The sequence below is a fragment of the Carettochelys insculpta genome, chromosome 6 (genome assembly GCF_033958435.1).
Source record: "Carettochelys insculpta isolate YL-2023 chromosome 6, ASM3395843v1, whole genome shotgun sequence".
NCBI classification, from domain to species: domain Eukaryota; kingdom Metazoa; phylum Chordata; order Testudines; family Carettochelyidae; genus Carettochelys; species Carettochelys insculpta.
In genome coordinates, this window is record NC_134142.1 from 66,213,874 (window position 1) to 66,232,750 (window position 18,877).

General features: G+C 42.8%; 1 protein-coding gene across 9 annotated transcripts in view; it reads right to left on the reverse strand.

The window, feature by feature from the left end:
• Nucleotides 1-544: 544 nt before the first annotated feature.
• Nucleotides 545-18,877, reverse strand: part of SIPA1L1 (signal induced proliferation associated 1 like 1) — a 321,214-nt gene continuing 302,881 nt past the window's right edge. For all 9 annotated transcript variants that reach the window (XM_074997151.1, XM_074997143.1, XM_074997149.1 and 6 more), the window contains 7 exons: nt 17,997-18,224; nt 16,086-16,251; nt 11,926-12,148; nt 7,923-8,069; nt 4,962-5,076; nt 4,191-4,272; nt 545-2,708 (listed from right to left, as the gene is read on the reverse strand). In XM_074997151.1, the coding sequence (XP_074853252.1) occupies nt 2,565-2,708; nt 4,191-4,272; nt 4,962-5,076; nt 7,923-8,069; nt 11,926-12,148; nt 16,086-16,251; nt 17,997-18,224 (1,105 nt within the window). In that variant the 3' untranslated portion in view covers nt 545-2,564. The remainder of the gene's footprint in view (nt 2,709-4,190; nt 4,273-4,961; nt 5,077-7,922; nt 8,070-11,925; nt 12,149-16,085; nt 16,252-17,996; nt 18,225-18,877) is intronic.

An 18,877-nucleotide genomic window follows, 5' to 3' on the forward strand; every position in this document is an offset into this window, starting at 1 on the left:
TACTCTTGACCAGAAAGCTCCATTGTGGTAGCTATTTGCCTGTTGGACTGAAATAGATTTTACTCTTCCCTAGCCATCTTTTGGGGATGCCATGGAGCTAGATTAAACATGAGGCTGAGAAGTAACACTCTAGTCAGGGCAAATTTTAATTAAAGAGCTACCTCTGACTCACCAGCAGATGCTTGTGCCAGAAGTGGATAGCTATAGAAACTTTTCTTTTAGCTTGGTGAACCTGCTGCATGGGAATAAAAAAAAACTCCTCTTCTTCATAGAGAAATAGGAATATTTTAATGGAGATGGTGGGGAGAAAACATTCTGTATTAATAGGAACAGAAAGCATAATGGTGTCGGTAAAAGCCTGTGTCTGTAAAAGGGAATGGCCAACAAGTGGAAAAGAAAAGCAGAGACTACACGGAAACTGAAACTCTTGTCTCCTTGGTACTGATGCACCGGTGTAGTGAAGAATGGCCAGAAAAGGCTTTATCTTTAGGAGGGTTCATACAATATAAAACACCAACAAAATCAATAGAAAATTGTTTTAGAAGAGCCTTTAAAATGAGTTTTATTGTCAGAATTTTACAAGTTGCCTTTAGAGGCTTCATACAAGAACTCTGTTGCAAAACTCTAATAAATAGTCTGCCCCAAGTCCCAATTTTTTTAAAATAAAATAAAAACCAAACAAAAACCTTAAAAATAGAAGAGAATAAGCAAGACCTCAGGATGCTCAGGGATGTTAGCAATATTTCCCATTTACAAATAATATCAGGCATTATACAAATCTCCTTCATACAAGTCTATTTTAAAAAATAACAGGACATTCTCAACCTTTACAAAAGCACTCCAGAAGTAGTTCCAAATAGATTCATTGCCATGACAAAACATTATCAGAGAAGAATTCCAGTGGGGATTATCACAACAAAGCAAGCTTAGTGAGGTTGTGTGCAGCAGGATGGAAGACCGTGAAAAGGGACATTGGGGAAAGCTTGGAAGATTCAGTGAGGATGCAGAATAATACCCCCATTGATGATTTCTTTTGAGAGTGCGAAGTGACTGGGGAAGAAGGGGAGGCTGTATCTGAAATGCACAAATAATATAGTGCTACTCATGGAAGACAATGTGTGTTTCAATGTGAGGGTGTTAGTAGATGCATACAGAGAAGGGCAAAGAGAATACCTCACTGCATGTGGCGTGTCTCCCTGTCTGCGGAGGTTACAGTAGGATTATATTCTGACACCAAAGGGGATTTGAGGAGAGGTGACTTCTTATGGCAAGTTTATAGCTCCTTCACAGAAAGACAAGTTCATCTTCCTAGTGTCAGACAGGTGAGGAAATCTTATGCTAAGCAGTTGCATGGGGAAATGCAGACCTCAGAGATCCAAAAGTAAAATACTGCTTCCCTTCTCAGCCCACCCCTTGAGGAAGGAGACAAAGTCTCTAATTTCAGCTTCATATTTCTCCTTTTGTGTTATCCATAACAAGGTTATTAAAGGTTTACTAATGCCAAAGACCCGCTAGATAGGTGAGATTAATAAACATGTCTTCAGCCTTTTATTTGAAAAGTTCTATGACCAAACTGCCTGGGGATGGAGGGCAGGTGCAATGACATGGACGATATGGTACGTAAGAAAATATCTACTGTTTGGAGGAGAACAATCAAACGCTATATAGCTTTACCCCAGGACCTGCCTCCTATACATAGGAAACAGATCCCCAGATAGGGGAGGGATGGAGACCATGTTTAAGCATAAGTACAGCAGTTACTCTCAGTATTCTCTGAGCCGAATGCAGTGTGCCATTCAGCATGCCACGTCGCACTGTTCCAAAAGTACCTGGCAGCCATTTGTTTCCATAGGAAACAAAGGCAACTAGAAGTGCTAATGCAAGGACATGTGTGATAATCAGTCTCATCCAAGTGTCTAATTTCTCTTCCAGTGTTCTCATCCTGATTGTACTGTATATCCTACGCTAGGGGCATATGTTCTGAGTAACATATGTGAAGATAGCACTAGTCATCAAGCACGAATCATTAAGGAGACACCTAAAACATCATATCACATCCCCTTGTCTGTGGCATACTTCAGAAAACAAGGTAAGGAAAGCAGCAAAATAAACATTTCTTTCTAGTTTCCTAGGAGTCATAATATTTGTCAAAGCAGCAAGGAAAAGCAGATTACCTGAAACAGATAGAAAGGAGTTAATAGAAATAAACAGAGGCTAATAGACTGAGCAATTTTGTTCCAGCCTCCAAATCATTTTGTACATAACAAGTAGAGATAATGTGCAAAAAATAAAGACATTCACATTTTAACAGTTAAACTTTTATTTTATCTTTTTTAAATTATTTTTTGTTTTTTTTTTGTTTGTTTTTGTACAAAAGGCAGACAATGATTGTTGACCTGCAATTGTTCTGAGCGCGTGCAGAGGCGCAAAGAGGGGTCATCAGAGTATAAAGGGCAGGGAAGTGCTCTGACTATACTTTCACGTATCATGATTAAGGTGGCATTAAAGCTAGGCCTCACTAACAATTATTTATAATTGACGTTTTCCTTCCACATTTACTCTTCTCAGGTCATATCAATCGTGTTGAAAACCCATTCAGTGAATTTCTTCAGTTTCTCAGATGCACTCTGGGACTCCTCCTGCAACCGTAAGTTGTCTTCTCGCAAATGCTGCACTTCTGCCTGAAGACTGGCTTTGTCTTCTTTTTCCTGAGAGATGAGGAAGAATGAGAGCTCAGTGGTGACTCCAGGTCACATTTCCTGCCCTTGTCAACAAGGACAACTCCATCTGAGAGGGAGGTATTATATAGTTTTGTTTCCCCATTTTATAAGAGCTTTGAGAGCACTGACACTTGTGTTTCTGGCTTTAGGACAGTCTAGACATGGGCTGTGTGGCAACACTCATTCCTCCCCACACTCTTTTGGCACAGATTGTTGTGCTTTCTCATAACTAAGCTCTAATGTAAATGCTGGCCCCCCATAGGTATGTCTACACAGAAGGCTTCTTTTGAAACAAGCTATTCCAGAATAGCTTATTTCAAACTAATGCTGCTACATGCAAAAATGCAGTTCAAAATTGCACTCCGCTATTTCAAAATGCATTGTCTACACACCCACCCTTTTTCAAAATACAGCCATTGGGGACACAGGCTACATCTACACTAGCCCCTTCCTTTCAGAAGAGGCATGGTAGTGAGCGAGTTGGGAAGATGCTAATGAGGTGCTGCCATGAGTATGCAGCACCTCATTCGAATAATGGTAGCCACGTGTGAGTCGAAAGTGCCGCTTCTGAATCACGCGCCACCTGTGTAGCCGCTGGAGTTCGAAAGCCCCCTCTTCCTATTTGGTTTTAGGAAGAAGGGGCTTTAGAAGTCTGGGGGGGTCCTTTTGACAGGCCCATCTACACGGGCAGCACGTGATTTGAAAGCAGCACTTTTGAATCACGTGCAGCTGCCATTATGCTAATCAGGCACTGCATATTCATGGCCATGCCTCATTAGCATCCTTCCAACTCGCTCATTATCAAGCCCCTTCCGAAAGTAAGGGGCTAGCGTAGACGTAACCACTATGGCTTATTTCGAAATAGCCTCTGTTCCCTGCCTTAACAAGCACCTATCTCAAAATGGGTGATATTCCACATGAAATGGGGTTTATCAGTGTCAAAAAAGACAGCCACAATTTTGAATTTATTTTGAAATAGTGGTTGCATCATGTAGATGCTAGCACAGTTATTTCAGAATAACGGCTGTTATTTTTAAATAACTTTGCTGTGTAGGCCTGTCCTAAGTGACCAGCTGAAAATGGACAACCTACTCCATGCTGCTAATACAGACTTCCTGTGGTGTGCGTGCTGAAGAGAGCTATAAAAAGACATGGCAAAACACCTCAGGAATACTGTACTGCATAAGAGACCTTTGACCTCAGCACAGCAAGATCCCTTCTGCATAGAAACATGTATTTCACCAACAAAAAGCAGGGGCACTGGCTCTTATTTCCTAACATGACTGTTGAAAAAATAGAATTATCGAAGACTATGCTCTGAGGAGAGAAATAAAGAGATATCATTTTTCTCAACAAAGCCCGGGACTGTTACAAGTTCGAGGATCGTGGGAAGAGATTTATAGCATGACTAGTACTGCCTAGCAACATGATATCTCCATCCTACAGGCTTCCTGTATAATAAACGTTTACCCTTTTTAAATCCTCTTGCAGCATCTTCAGCAAACTTTCCAGCTGATCCACTTTGGAAGCAAGAGTAGGAGGAGACTCTTTACTGTAGGAAGCAGGAGACAAAGACAGTATTGGCAGGATTTTTCCAGAATCATCCTTCACTCATAACTCTAGACTAGATTTCTAGCAGCCTTTACTATACAAAACTGCTTAAAATGCTTGTTTGATACAGTGCACTGTGAATATGTATTTATATGGGAAAATGTTCACCATCGGCCTCTACTACGAGTAGAAACAATATACACATGTTTAGGCAGCACAATCACTCAGCAAAATGGCTAGTAGTAGTAACTGAAGTTTCACTGCTTGCTTTCTCACTCTGTTACAGGATAATTACACGTGTCTCGGAAGGACTCTGCCTTGGACACTTTTAAATATCTCAGAACCTTCAGAAATATGCTATTTTCACAAAAACAAATATACTCCGCATTCTTGGCTTTCTATCCCCCCTGTTTTCCTCCTGTAAAAAATGGATAAGGCTAAGAGTTTGCTGCAAAGCAAAGCATCCCTCCTTCCAGTCAGCGCCAGTTGGTGGGCAGGGCCCAAAGTGGCATGCTGACTGTGGGGCCTGGCCAGGGGTTGGTGAATGCTATAAGTCAATTAGAGCACAGGGGGCCTTGAAGGCATGGGGCCCAAGGCAACTGCCTTGCTCACCTTCCCTAAAGCGGGGCCTGCATCCAGTCTCCCCAGTGCTCAGTTTAAAAAGGCCTCCCGTCCAGTGTATTTACTCACCCTGTGTAAGGCTTCATCTGTGCAGTAAGCTGGTCCTCAGTCTGATCACTGTTGGAAGCAGCACTCACAGGTCTGTTGTTCTCGTCACTCGCAGCAAAGAATGAGGCTCGCTGAACTGGAGAGAGAGAGAGAGAGAGAGAGAGAGAGAGAGAGAGAGAGAGAGAGTTCAGTTGAACAGTTATAAATTGTGATTTACAGTAGTGTTAATTTGTTTTTTTATATATTTGAGCATCTGCATTTGAGGTTCTCAAAACAACACAAACACTAAATATCACAACACGACACCTACAGGACATATGTAAGGCAAAGTAACCATTTGACACAGGTAAACTGAGGCACAGAAAAGTTAAATATCGTACTTGATCAAAGGGACAAAGCAAGCCAGTGGGACAGAGAAAAATAAAACTCAAGAATCCCAACTTTCAGCTCATGAATCTACCACCTACACCCTGCAGCTCCTTTCTGTTGGAAGGGGACAGACATTTTGAAATGTTTGAAGCCAGTAGTAGATAAGACTATAGGACACTGCTTCCACTGACAACTAGAGAAAAAAACAGCTTAGGCAAACACCATGAAATGATACATCACCCTTCCTAGCAAAAATGGTCATATTAAAATCAGTGGTTCCCAACCTTTCTGAGACAGCAACTAATTCTGACAATTCAGGAGGACTATGACCCAAAGTAAATCAAAAACGGGGGGCATGGGGAAGGGAAGGGAAGACGAGGTTCTCCCCTGGGAAAATTTTTTTTTTTTTGTAATAAATCTTGATTCTGTTTTATCCGCTTGAACATTTTTACACCCCATGAAAATTTCATCTGGATCCACCCTTGCAATATACATATAAAATTTATGTAATTGAAAGTAAATAAAATAATTAGTATGTGTTCTAAACCCTCTCAGTCCCATACTGTCCCCTGCCCCCAGACAACCCCTCCCAGCCCCAAACCACCTACCTCACATGAGCTCCGTGTACTGATGCTGCTGCCTCTTCTTTACAGCTCCCCTCCCAGCCCTCCTACTCCCTTCCCCCACCAGCAGCTGGCCATTTAACCAATTAAATTGAGTTCCATTTCAGCATGGCAGGGCCAGGACTGGGAGCAGGACGACGACTCAGGCAGCAGAGTCCCGAGCTGCAAATGGCTCGTTAAAGAGCCACATGAGGCCTGGAGCCGTTCAGCCAGCAACCCTTATCAAATCTAATGGCAACATATGTTTGCGTCAGGACCAAAAGGTTGGGACTTGCTGTACTAAATGAATAAGTAATATCTTATCTGCTAGCTACTACTGGCATCTCACTGGGAAGAGACAATAGTCTTCTATTTGGCAAAGGCTTTATTCTATATTTTTAATATGGCTAAAATTAATATGGCTGCTTTGTTCGAGAGATGCTTGTCATGTCCATTTTTTAAAATATGAAAAACTCAGGAGAACTGAATGACTTAAGAATTTAGTAACAGGGCATGAAGGTTTTCAGTTTAGCTGTTAGTGACAAGAAGATATTGCCAGCTGGGACCTAAGCGAGATGACCCAGGAGACCTGTGCCTAGGTTCTCGTCAACAGGCATCCAAAAAAGCACTAGTTATTTACACTACTTAGTACTTGCAAATCCCCCACTGGTACACAGCAGAGCATCCACTTGATTGACTTGATATAGAACGTGGATAGATTGTCTCCACAGGCCACATTTGAAACCTACAGAAGGAGTAGTGGAAGGAAGATGATCATACACTGACCATGCTTTACCCGGTCTTTGAGTAGACAGAGGACTGTCAATCAGATACCTTTCATTAACGCATTCAAACTTTTAGTGAAAAAGAAAAGTGGCTTCAGTGCCTATGAAAGTGAGAAACACATTGCTGACTAGAGTCAAGTATGCTGCGAACAAGAGATTTACAATCATCATAAATTGCATTACACTGGCCACCTTATTCTAATTCTTGCTTGTGCATTTAACAAAATCTCACCACAATTTCGTTTCCCTCTGTGAATTAAGATAGGAATAGAACTCTGCTCTCCAGAGGTGAATAGCAAGTACATTAATCCAGGCACCACACAGTTCCCATGTTAATCACAGCATGTTCTTAAATTGTTGGCTGCTATCAGCACTACCTAGGGAATACTGTGTGTTAGTTACTCATGCTGCTGCTACTGTTGAACTGGCAGGAGAATTCAAGGGAGTAGGTTACTTAACAGTAACTGCAGTTCTCAGTGGATTGCCTGCTGGTATCCACATTCTTGGGCACAGTGTCCAAAAAAGCAGGGCTCGGTAGAAGTGACTTGATGAGGTAGAACAGCATTTATGTAGAGACTTGAAAAATTATTTTTACCAGCAGACTGTAACAACTTTAAAATAATGCACACTTGAGCTTAAAATCTTCAGTGTTTCTTTAAATTCCATTATCTCTTGGCAACACACATTTCTCTTCAGCTTGCTATTTGTGGAAGAGAAGGAAAGCACCACAGGATTACAAGACCACATATATGGAAGTATGCTAAGAGGAGAATAGTGGACTTTCCAAATTACTTTGGCAATGTTCTTCAGGTCTTCTACAGAAATTTAATTCTCATGCATTCTTTTCCACCACCACTTAGCTTTGTTCTGCACTTTCAAGGCAGATGATGGCCCATGCCTCCTGTGGTCTTTGTGACTGGTCTGTATTAATGGAAAGGATTCAGTTACACAGAAATGCATGATATCCTTTTATGTTTTGGCTGCAGTACTGAAACCTGCACTATGATTCAAATGTAAAAAAAAAAAAAAAAAAAAAAAAAAGCACCTGATTCTTATAAGGAAGCACCTATTAGGCCACTACAACTTGGATGACATTTTCATAAGAACACGGACTTCAGAGTAGAAAAGCAGCTAAGAAATGAAAGTACATCAGCATTAAAAACCCATCCTTAGTGAGGCATAAAATAGTATATAAACTTTTCAAGCAAGGTATTTTGAATACTTACCCTCAAAGGCTTTGGCAGCATCTACCAAATTTGACCAGTCCAGATCAGAGGCAGTATCAGGCAAGGGCATAAGACCTGGGTCTGGCATAGGCTGCTTCCTCTGCTCCTGGATGTCTGTCAAGGAGCTGTCAGAGGCAGAGAACTCCCCTGCCGCAATGAAGAATAAAAAAGAAAAATCAACTATTCGGCCATTTCCCCCCTCACAGAAAGTTTCTTTCTTTCCAAATAATAAAGAGCTGAATCCCTATTCCTTGGTTTTCTGGGAAATGATTTTTCGTATTTACACAGATGCCATTAACACCTGTTGTGAGGCTGGTCAGCCACATCATTCCTCAAGTTTGCTATTCAATGGCCATATTAACATCTCACCCTGAGAGTCAATTTTCTCTAACATACCCAAGATATGCAGACCAGCACCTGGAAATTCAGGCTCTCACCTGACACGGTACACTGCCAACTGTGGCATCCAAACAACTCATGTCCCCTCATGGCCCTGACAAGCTTAGAATGCTCAGCAATCTGATAGCTCTGCTATAGCACCCCTGCACACACATGCTCTCTCACGTAACCAGAAGAAAACAAAATGTGAAATATTTGTACCCACTGAGAAAACAACTTGTTTCCAGTGGTGTTTTGTGCCGGTGTGGGACGGTATGCTATACTGACACCTCAGCAGCCCTGGCCAGGAACCAGGGGAACGCCGGAAGCCCTGGTGCTGGGAGCTAGCCAGGGCAGAGCCCTGTCAGCAGCTCCAGCCCTAGGGACCTGGCAGCCAGATGGGGCACAGAGCCCTGCTGGCAGCCCCAGGATCCCTGGTGGTGGAGGGGTAGTGGGGGCAGGAAGCCAGCTGTATACCAGCTCCTCCTCTTTTTACAGAAAAGGCACTGCTTGTTTCAAAGGTGTTAACTGGATTGTCAGTTAAGACAGACTGATAAATCAGAATTTTACCAGCTGAGGTTTTCCCTTCCACACCATATGAAGAGCTGCCTTGAGAATGCCATTGTTATTAATATGCTTAAAATTAACAAAAATTATGACTGAGTGGAAGTTAGCAAATACTGGGTGGTATGAAACAGCCACTGCTATTTAAATGCTGTCTCACCCAAGACATGTAAGAAAGAAAGACAATTTGTGTCACTCACATATTTGGGTACTTTTAACTGAAAATCCCAATTTAATGACAACTGCATAAAGCCCATACTTTAAGAGTACTGGCACTTCCAGTTCAGTGCTGAGGACAGAATGACAGAGGAGCCAAGCTTCTTCTGCAACAAGCAGAGGTCTACATGAAAGTCGACCCTATATATGGCGTGTTCCATTTTATGCTGACTGGGTGTATAGGGACTCTTCCCACAAGCCCATTACAAATGTAACTCGGTGTAAAAGTACATTTTTGTAGCTATGGAGAGGAGTAAATGGAACTTCATTTCTCTCACCCCAGTGGGAGAACTAAGTTAAAACAGCAGCAACTGATTACAAAAATATCAACATCCATACTGAATAAACTGAAGTTCGGGAATGAGAGGCAGCTGGAAATTACATCGATATTTTTCTAGCACAGTCTACAGCTGAAGAAAATTTATTCTACGAATCTGACAAACAGCACTCTCTGTGAGGCAGGGAACAGTTTCTTTTCACAGTTACACAGCTTGCGTAAGATACCTTAACAGCATTGTGCTTTAATTCCTGGCACCTGATTTAACAGAAACTGTTGTGATAAGACAAGTGCTCCTTAGTGGCAGATAAACACAGATTTGGAAAAGAGGAGGGTGATTTCCCACATCTACAGCCAGACCATTATTTGTACTCTGTACTTTGTACTCTGGTTATCCGGTGTCTGGAAGAGAGTTTGGGGCTTTTTAGTCTAACCCTGCGGCATCCAATAAACCGTCCATTTGCCACGTGGTAAACTGGACAGCGTGGTGTGGCGAATATGGCTTGTTAGAGCGGCACACGTGGAGCGCCACCTGCGCATGTACCCCACCACTAGGTGGGACAAGCATGGTGGCAGTGGTGGAGGCAGCTCCTCCTCTGGCTCAGTTGAGCGGTGGGATGGCTCAGGGCTGGGCAGTTTGTACGGTGTGGCTCAGGGCTTGGATGGCTGGCTCAGGCTGGTGCGGCATGGCTCTCAGGAATGCGTGGCTTGGGGCTGGACAGTTCCAGTGGCGTGGCTCTGGCAGCAGTTCTGGTGAGTAACCGGGGGAAAGAGGAGGAGGATGCCTGTCTTGGGGTGGTGGGGGGCTCAACGTGGTGATCAGTTGACTTGTTTTTGGACACCACTGACCTGAGTCCCCTGTGCACTGAAGACATGTTTGACCCAGTTGGTCCATTTTTTTTTTAAACTGTGATAATCAGATTATTTGCATTTCAGACCAATTTCTGCATGCCCGTCGAGTCATAATATCAGTGTAGGCCAAATGGCCAACCAGTGCCCAAACTCTAAATTCAAACTGCAGAAGATCAGTGACACCTTCCTAACACTGAGAATCAAGAAAGGAGGTTCAGTATTTCTGCTAGGATTAAAAAAAGTGAACTTCTCCAAAGAGTGGGAAGAGGAGGCAGTTATTTCTCCCTCCAACTTCGGAGTGCGTAAGTTTTGCTTGTCTTCCCTGGCACAGTGCAGCGGAAGAGCTAGGCTGCAGAAGCATTCTTCCCTCCTCTCTTTATCATACCATCCACACTTGATCATCTCACTATATCTGGCAAATAATGTCTTGCAGAATAAAAGGTTAGTGTGTCTATTCTTGGGAAACTACAGCCCTCCTCCTGTCAGCCTCCTCAGTTATTCTGATGCAAACTACACGCGCCCAGGCTTCAGAGTGAACATGACTAAAATCGCCACCACCTTTGAAAAGCTGGCACGGTGTTTGTGTTTTAGGGCCAAAGAAATGGCTCATACTATAACCAACTATGCTAAAAGTTAAAGCAAAATGCAAATCAAAGAACTAGCAACTACTGCAGCTTGGTTTTAAATACTTAAGTACTGCACTGAGTTGAAACAATTGGCATTATAAACGCTCATATTCTGTTACCTAAGATGCATCACAACATGAATGAACAGAATCAGATACACATTCCCAGAAGATACTATGGAGTGCTTCCACACTGGGAAGCCGATCGAACTATTTCTGAGTGAAGGTTAACTACTCAGAAAACATACAATTATACATTTAAATAAGTGGTGAAGTAGGAATCAGTGTAAAATCTCCCTCCCACTCCCGTCAATAGCAAGGAATTCAGCACAATGTATTCCACATTACACAGCATAATATTACTGATGCTCTTCACTGCAGTAATGAGGGCAATTGCAGTATCACCTACACATTGTGTTAACTAAATGGGATAACTTTTTCCAATTATCTGTTAAATGTTTGATCAAATTGCTTAAGTAAATTCAAACCCTGAAGTGTACAGCACAAGCATCTGAATTCAAGATCAGTTGGTGCATTAAGAATTTGTTAAGTACTTTAATGTCTCCCAACACCTACTGGCATTCTTTCACTTCAGTGGTATACATTGCAGTGTTACTTCGTACGTATAACTTACAATGCATGGAGTCCAACTCACTAGCCACACTTGACTATTTGGCTGGTTGAGTGTGGCTAATTGGCTTGAAAAATAAATGTATTTTCAGAATTATGTGGTTAGTTTACTACTATAGTGGCTTCTGGTTCAGAACTGGTTGGACAGCATGGATTACATTATAACAGTGGACACCACATGCAGGCAACAGTTAATGATCATTTGATCAACAAATCTTGATTCCTACCTTTGGTAGTGGTGAAAATGTGATACTGAATTAAAAAAGCGAACTTCCCACCTCTTACCCAAAGCTATTTGCCTGGTCTTTTATGCAAAGCTGTGTCCATGTCAGGGAAAAAAAATCCCCTGACTTTAGCAAAATCAAGATGTAATTCACAAATAGCCAGACCACTTTTATTTATTTATAAATAACAGTCATGGTGTCACTCCTTTGCTGTAACGAGGCTGGCCATATACTTACCATGCAATGATTTCATTCCTAAAGTGTATGATGGCCTTCGTAAGGGTAATGACTTGGGAAGAGAAGGATACGTGCTGCTGAAGAGGACGTCATTTGGCAGGGCTTGGTCCAAGAGCGAGGCCCGTGAGGTGAAAAAGTGTTCCCTTTGACCACTGTAAATGCTCTCATCTGACAGAGTCCTCTGCAAGGCACGCTTTGTGGTGGGAGTGCTAGGGAATGGAGACTGAGAGGAAAGAAAGGTGGGACTATAAATTCTTAAGAGGACATCAGTACATAGTAGCATTTCAAAGAGACGCTGTATTTATTAATGCCATCTGTATGTGTCAGTGTGGCTGACCACCACTACAAGCTCTGGTGCAAGGTGTATGGTGGTGGGGGGAGAGAAGGTGGGAAGGGGGGAAGTTTCTTGGGTAGCAGGAGCAGGACCTTGGGCAGTCAGCCATTAGCACTGTCCAGACTACTATTCGCCTTCCTCCACCCCCAAAGCCTCCTGGAACGGCACCTTGGTCTGGTGGCAAGTCAAAGGGGCCTGGGGCTCTGGCTGCTGCATTAGCAACAGCAGCAGCTGGAAACTTTGAGTCCCTTTTGCTCCCAGCATGTCACAGGAGCTGCTAGTTGTATAAGGAAGCAAGCGTTAATATAGCCAATTTCTGTCAAATTGGATGGACAAATTACTACATGAATACTCAGCCTACATTAATATCAAGTCTAGCTGTCCTATTAGATCTTTGCCACCTCGAATTCCTATTTCTGTCACTCAGCAGACAACCTGTAGGACATCTAATCTCAAAAAAGGACTTATGAATTCCATAAATAAGCTGCAGACCATATGCACTAGAGAAAATGTTTACAGAACCAAGTGAAGTGATGCCCAAAACAAAGAGGTTTCCCTCTTGTGCTATCTTTCACACTCGACTAAGATGCCAACTGGCTACAAGCCCCATGTAACACAACTATGAGGAAAGTCTAACAAACTAAATTCCTTTGAAGAACCTTGAGAAAAAAAATTAAACCTAAAACTGTTCCATTAAGTGAAAACCCTGGAGCAGATATGATTGAGTGCATTATGGAAAGCTGCTCACTGACATGGACAAATACAGAGCTCCTCCCATAAATAAACACACAAATAAATGCATAAAATTATTTCAATTATTGTGCTAATTAAAACCCACACCAAATAGTGGTACACAAGCAGGGAGGAGGAGAAATGTTATTGCTTCTGTACCTTGGAAGACACTCTATTAAAATGGAATATATTTTTAACCTAAAAGATCAGAAGCAAGTTTTGTGTTTAGGGATAAAGAACTAGAAATGCAGCTAAACTGTTTTAAAAATTGCCAAGACCACCTCACACACACACACACACTTAGAAAACAGACCCTTTTACACACAAAATTATTTGTTTCATTTGCCAGTATCCTCCATGGGATTGTTCACATTAGGACACACACTGGTTATTTGGTGAGCAAGACCAATATTGCAGTATGCAGACAAAGCTGGTCTCTAAAGTTACCATAAACAGAAATGACATTTTAATGAGATTTTTGAAAGCATACTGATGTAAAAATTACATACATACTGAGTTGTGGAATTATACCTGTTTATAGGGCTCAGTGGGCACAAAAATAAGATGGCTAATTTCACTGCTACTGTGTTAGGAAGTCTGGAAAGAGCATCACAGTGTGTTATCTATTTAAGGTTGAGCACCAGAAAACGGACAACTTTTGGGACCAAGGGGTTAATGACATGGGTTTTACATAAGTGACATAAAGAACCTTTCTGTTTTTTAACTTTTGGGACCAAAAATCTGGCTGGCAGTTTCTTGTCACCTAGCCAGGACTAACAATACTATAATTGGAAAAAGACAGTGGAAAAAAGAGCCTGTCGCCAACACCAGGCACTGTTTAATTGAAGAACACCTGCAGTGCTCCTAGTGTTAGACATCCCAGAGTAGAAACATCTGCAGCCTCGACTGTTAGAAACTAGCAATACAATTAGCACTGGAAAGTTACTAATATTTGAATACTAGTTAGATTTGGGGAGTAGAGGCAATGTGATCAGGGAGGTGAAAAGGAGATTGACCGGGGAATAAGATGAAGATGATAGGAAGGTACAGGGTGTGAAAAAAGAAGCAGCAGTAAGAGGAGGGAAGAAGAGAGGCAGGAGAATTGAAGATGATCAGGAGAAGGGAAAGGATGAGATGGAAAAAACAACAACAAAAAGATGTCAATCCCATGAAACAGGACCCTTTGCTTACCAAACAAAAGAAGGGCTGGTACCAGGTGGGGGAATTCAGGTAGCTAAGCAGGGCCACATTTTTTTTTCACTTCAAGTTCAAATTGTGCACTGGGCAGAAATTACAGTTCTGTTTAACTTTTCACATTTAGTTTTATTATTGGAGGTCTGTTCTTGTATTGATAAAATTGAGCAGGTCACTCGGCTGAGGTGACACTGAGCTGAGAAAACAAACACTGGAAAGACTAGCACTGTACATAAAGTAAGAGACTCACAATGGAGACACGTGTGGTCTCTGGGACAATTAATAATTTGAATTAAATTTCTCGAAAAGACAATAGGCAGTCATTTCCAAGTCAGGAGGAGGTGTTTCCCCTTATGCCACCTTCTCCTTAGAACCACTATTTAAAAAACAAACGAACAAACCAACCACCCACCCCGGGCAAACATCTCTCTTCTCCAGCTTCTGAGGTAATATTTGAAACAATCTGCATATGGAATCTGGTACTTAGAGATTTTGATGTGCCTTTTTGGGTTTTGATAAGCAGAAAAGGAGTTGCAAGCTCTCTCTTTTCATGGTTGCTGTGGAAACCATTTGGGCCTTGGTGATGAGCCTGAACTGTTAATCACTGATTCAGTATACAGAGACTATAGAAATCAAAACACTCTCTTGAAAATTGTTTATTTTATTAGTGTAACCCCAGAGGCACTGAGACCACTGACAAGGGAGAGTGAAGTCTCTGCTCTACAGCTTGTCACCATGCCACGCCTCTAGTAATGACACCAGTCGAAGGAGCATTCAAAATGGATAAGACATTGTTATTTCCACATTCAGACAGGCTTAGGTATTCTCTTCAATTAGGAAAGTTAGTCTCCACAAAGGCTGGCACAAAAAACTGCTACACCATTGCAGAGGCTAGAATACCAAAACCTCTCTCTAAATACATGTTGAACCTCTCTTCTCAAGCACCCTCAGAACCTGACCAGTGCTGAATGAGAGAATTTGCCAGAACACGGGAGGTCAGTATTGTCTAGCAACATTACCAACACTTTCACTGTTTACTGGGCTTTAAGGAGACATTTGGGGTAAATTACAGCTACATAACAGCACAGAACCCTCAGAGCCAGAATTGGTGGCTGTAAACAAACTTTATGGGACCCCAGGAAACTTGGCCACACCAAACTAAAATCATGCTGGATCTCGGATGTTGCCAATGAGCGCTCTGGATTAGGAGGGCTTCAACCTGTACTACCCTCCAGCAGTTGATTAGCTCTGGACTAAATGGCCAGTCTTGTGTCCATGTTGAGAATTCAGGAAATGTTGTATTTTGTTGCCTTGCTATTGATAAGACTAGGAAAGTTTCATCTGAGGAACTTATAGGACTTTGTGAGGTGCTGAGCAGCTCCTGTGAAGAGCCAAACGCCTTCAACTCTCCTTAAGAGTTGACAAGTGTTCACATTTTCCTGGAGACATTCAACAACATACGCACTGGCGTATGCATGGGGAAAAAAATCAGCAGGTATTTAGCACCCACCAGCAACCAGCTTCCCTCCCACGATGCTGCCCCCACACTGCAATCAGCTGCTCTGTGCCATACAGTAGGTGCTGGGAGGGAGAGGAGGGGCAACAGCAGCATTCAAGGGAAGGGGATGTGAGTGAGCAGGAAAAGGTGGGGCAGGAGGTGGGCCTGGGGCAGAGCTGGGGTTTCCCTGGGCAAAGGAAAAAGAAAGGACTGAGCTCTGACTTCAGAGAGGCTGATCTTGTTTTCAGTCATGAACGCTGCTTTACGAATGATGCACTCAGATACTAATGAGATTATCAGATCCTGATCCTTAGCAGCTCTAAACTGGCAGGGATCTCTAAGTTAATGGTGCTCTGGCCCCCTGGTCTCCACCTGGCTCATGACTTTCACATAATAGCATACCTTAAAATTCTTCTGGGACTCTGGTGTTGGGCTGTCAAGATCTATCAGTTTCTTCAGCTCTTCCTCAACAGTGGACTTGGATGCTCGTTTTGGTGATGCCCGTAGGTCTCTGGCTGATGCACGCAACCGTGGATGGGCCATTTCATTGCCATCACTCTGGTGACGTCTTAAAGGGAAAGGAACACAGATGCTCAGGACCCAAGCCACTCAGGGATGGATCTCTGAATGTAACTAGCAGTAAAGCGTCGTCAATATTTTCAGAGGAGAAAATGGGGTAGACAGGGAGGATGTGGTTATGGGAAGATGAAGGTCAAGTTTCATATTATGCAGTAAAGTTTCATATGAAGGAATACCTGTTAAAGGAACAAACCTGTTGAAAACACCAACTTTCAATGCATGAAAACAGTACCGTAATAAATATCCCTATTAAAGGGTAGTACTCATTCAAAAAATGAGCTCTCTACACAAAGAACAAATGTCTGCTCAAGCCTGTTAAACAGTAGATGAATGCATAACCATACCAAATGTCTCTATTCTTTTAACTGACACCCACTGTATAACTTACACAAAATATTTTAGTGTCTTTCTGGCATTCCCTTTGATGACCTGTTGCACAGCCATCATCTGAGAAGGCTGTCTTCATACCAATAATGACTTCAAAGCAGCCCCAAATGCCCAGGCCTTTGACTCTCCACTGCAGTGGGTCAATAATTCTGATGCATCTTTACATGATACATCTGATACAACCTCCATTTTTCAAGGGCATTGGAGATGCCAAATCACAACATTTTTGATGCCGGTCTTAGAATATGGAAACAAAATGAGGAACCTAAGGGGGAAAACCACACTAAGTGTTGAGGGTTGTTTTTATCATTTGGTTAATTACAGTAAGGTCTCAGAGTACGCGACCCCGCTCTTACGTATCCCACCCCGATTCCTATTGTAAGCAGTGTACCATGATTTCCAGTTCTACTTAAGTCGCTTCCCCTGCCCTGGCTCAACCTCCCTCAGCTCCGCATAGCCACAGAGCAGCTCCCTGCCCAGCTCCACTCACCACCCGCACGCCCATGCCTGGCTCTGGCTTACCACCACTTCCACATGGCTCCAGCTCACGCCCCAGCCCAGTTTAAACTGCCCACAAGCGGCTCTGATTCAAGCTGCTCCCCTCACCCGCTGCCCTGTACGGCTCCAGTGCAACCCCTTAATGGCTCAAAAGCCGCCTGCCTACCTCCCCACCCCTGCAGCTCCAGTGCAACCCCTTGGCTCACAAGCCACCCGCCCTGCCCCGACCCAGCTCCGTGCAACCTCCTGCCAGCTCACAACCCATGCACGGCTCTGGTACTGGCTCAACTCCCCACCCCCCTGCAGCCCAGCTCACCACCCATGCTCAACTTCACCCCTCACCCCCCTGCAGCCCTAACCCACCCCAGGCTTAACCCTCCCCAACTGCCACCCCCAGCCCAGGAATTAACTTTCTGCTGCTTCCCTGGCTGCAGAACATGTGTTCTGCCTGGGAAAAAGCTGGAGCCCCACTTACGCGAAATCCGGGTTACGCGAGGGTACATGGAACAGAACCCTCACGTACTCTGACACCTTACTGTAATATTTTTAATTCTATTTAAGAATTCCCTAAGAAAAACCCTACAATTTAATAAGGATGAAAAATACAGTATTCTGTAGAATTTCTATGGAAATTAAAAACATTTGCGAAGTAAAGAAGAATGACAAACAATGATAGAATTTTTAAGCCACTCTATGGAATTTTAGGGCAGAGATTCTAAAATTCTTTAAAAATATGGCCATTTCATTCAATTCTATCTGACTTTTCCATATGGGAAACGTCTTTGAATTTCAGCGCTTCTTCACGTTTAACTTAACAACCAAATCATGGAACCAAAAAAATGCTCTTACTTTCTGGTATCCATAAACCCCACAGAGTTTATTGTCCCTCCAGGTTTTTTCCATCCAATCAGGTACTTGCTAGTAGCACCTTGCCGAGGGTAGAAAGTCCTAGGACCAGAGGAGGAGGAGAAAGAAGGTGCGAGCTGTGGGGAAGTAGCAGTATGAACCTCTTCTTTAGGTGAGCTTCTGGCACTGGTGAAAACAACTGGACTGGCAGAGTGTCGTGAGCTCATGGTACTGGGAGAGAAGCATAACAAAGACAAAGCTTAACTTAAGTGTGTGTGTAGGCATATCTTGTAAATTTTAAAAAACTGCACAGAGTTATCAAGAACATAAAGTATTACTACTGTTATGTAAACGTAATAAATAAAACAACAAACAACAACAACAAACACCACCACCACCACCACCACCGTGCTGTTCTCTAGTCCCCTCCATCCAAGGATTATAAAGCACTATCAAGAGCAAATGAATTAAACTGCACAAACCACCTGGGAGGTACAAAAACCATCATCCTCAATTTACAGACATGAAACCTATGGCAGAGAGGTTAAGTGACTTTGGGTAACAAGAATTCTGTGGCTGAGCTAGCAAGAGAACCCATGTGAGAGTCCAAGGTTCAGGGTTTTATCCACAAGACCCATATTCTGAATAGCAAGAGATATTAAAGAAATCCCAACAATATATAACTCTAGAGGATATATATTACTGGCCTTAAAGACAATGCTCTCTAGTAAGGGAGAGGAAAAAAAGCAATTGAGAGTCCTGCAGGCATACAAATATTTCACTGTAACAGAACTTTGAACGCAGTTTTACCCATAAAGGTCAGAGAGAGGAAAGAAAGGGTAAGTAGAGCAAACCAAAGTTTTGGTTTGCTAGAAATCGGTGCG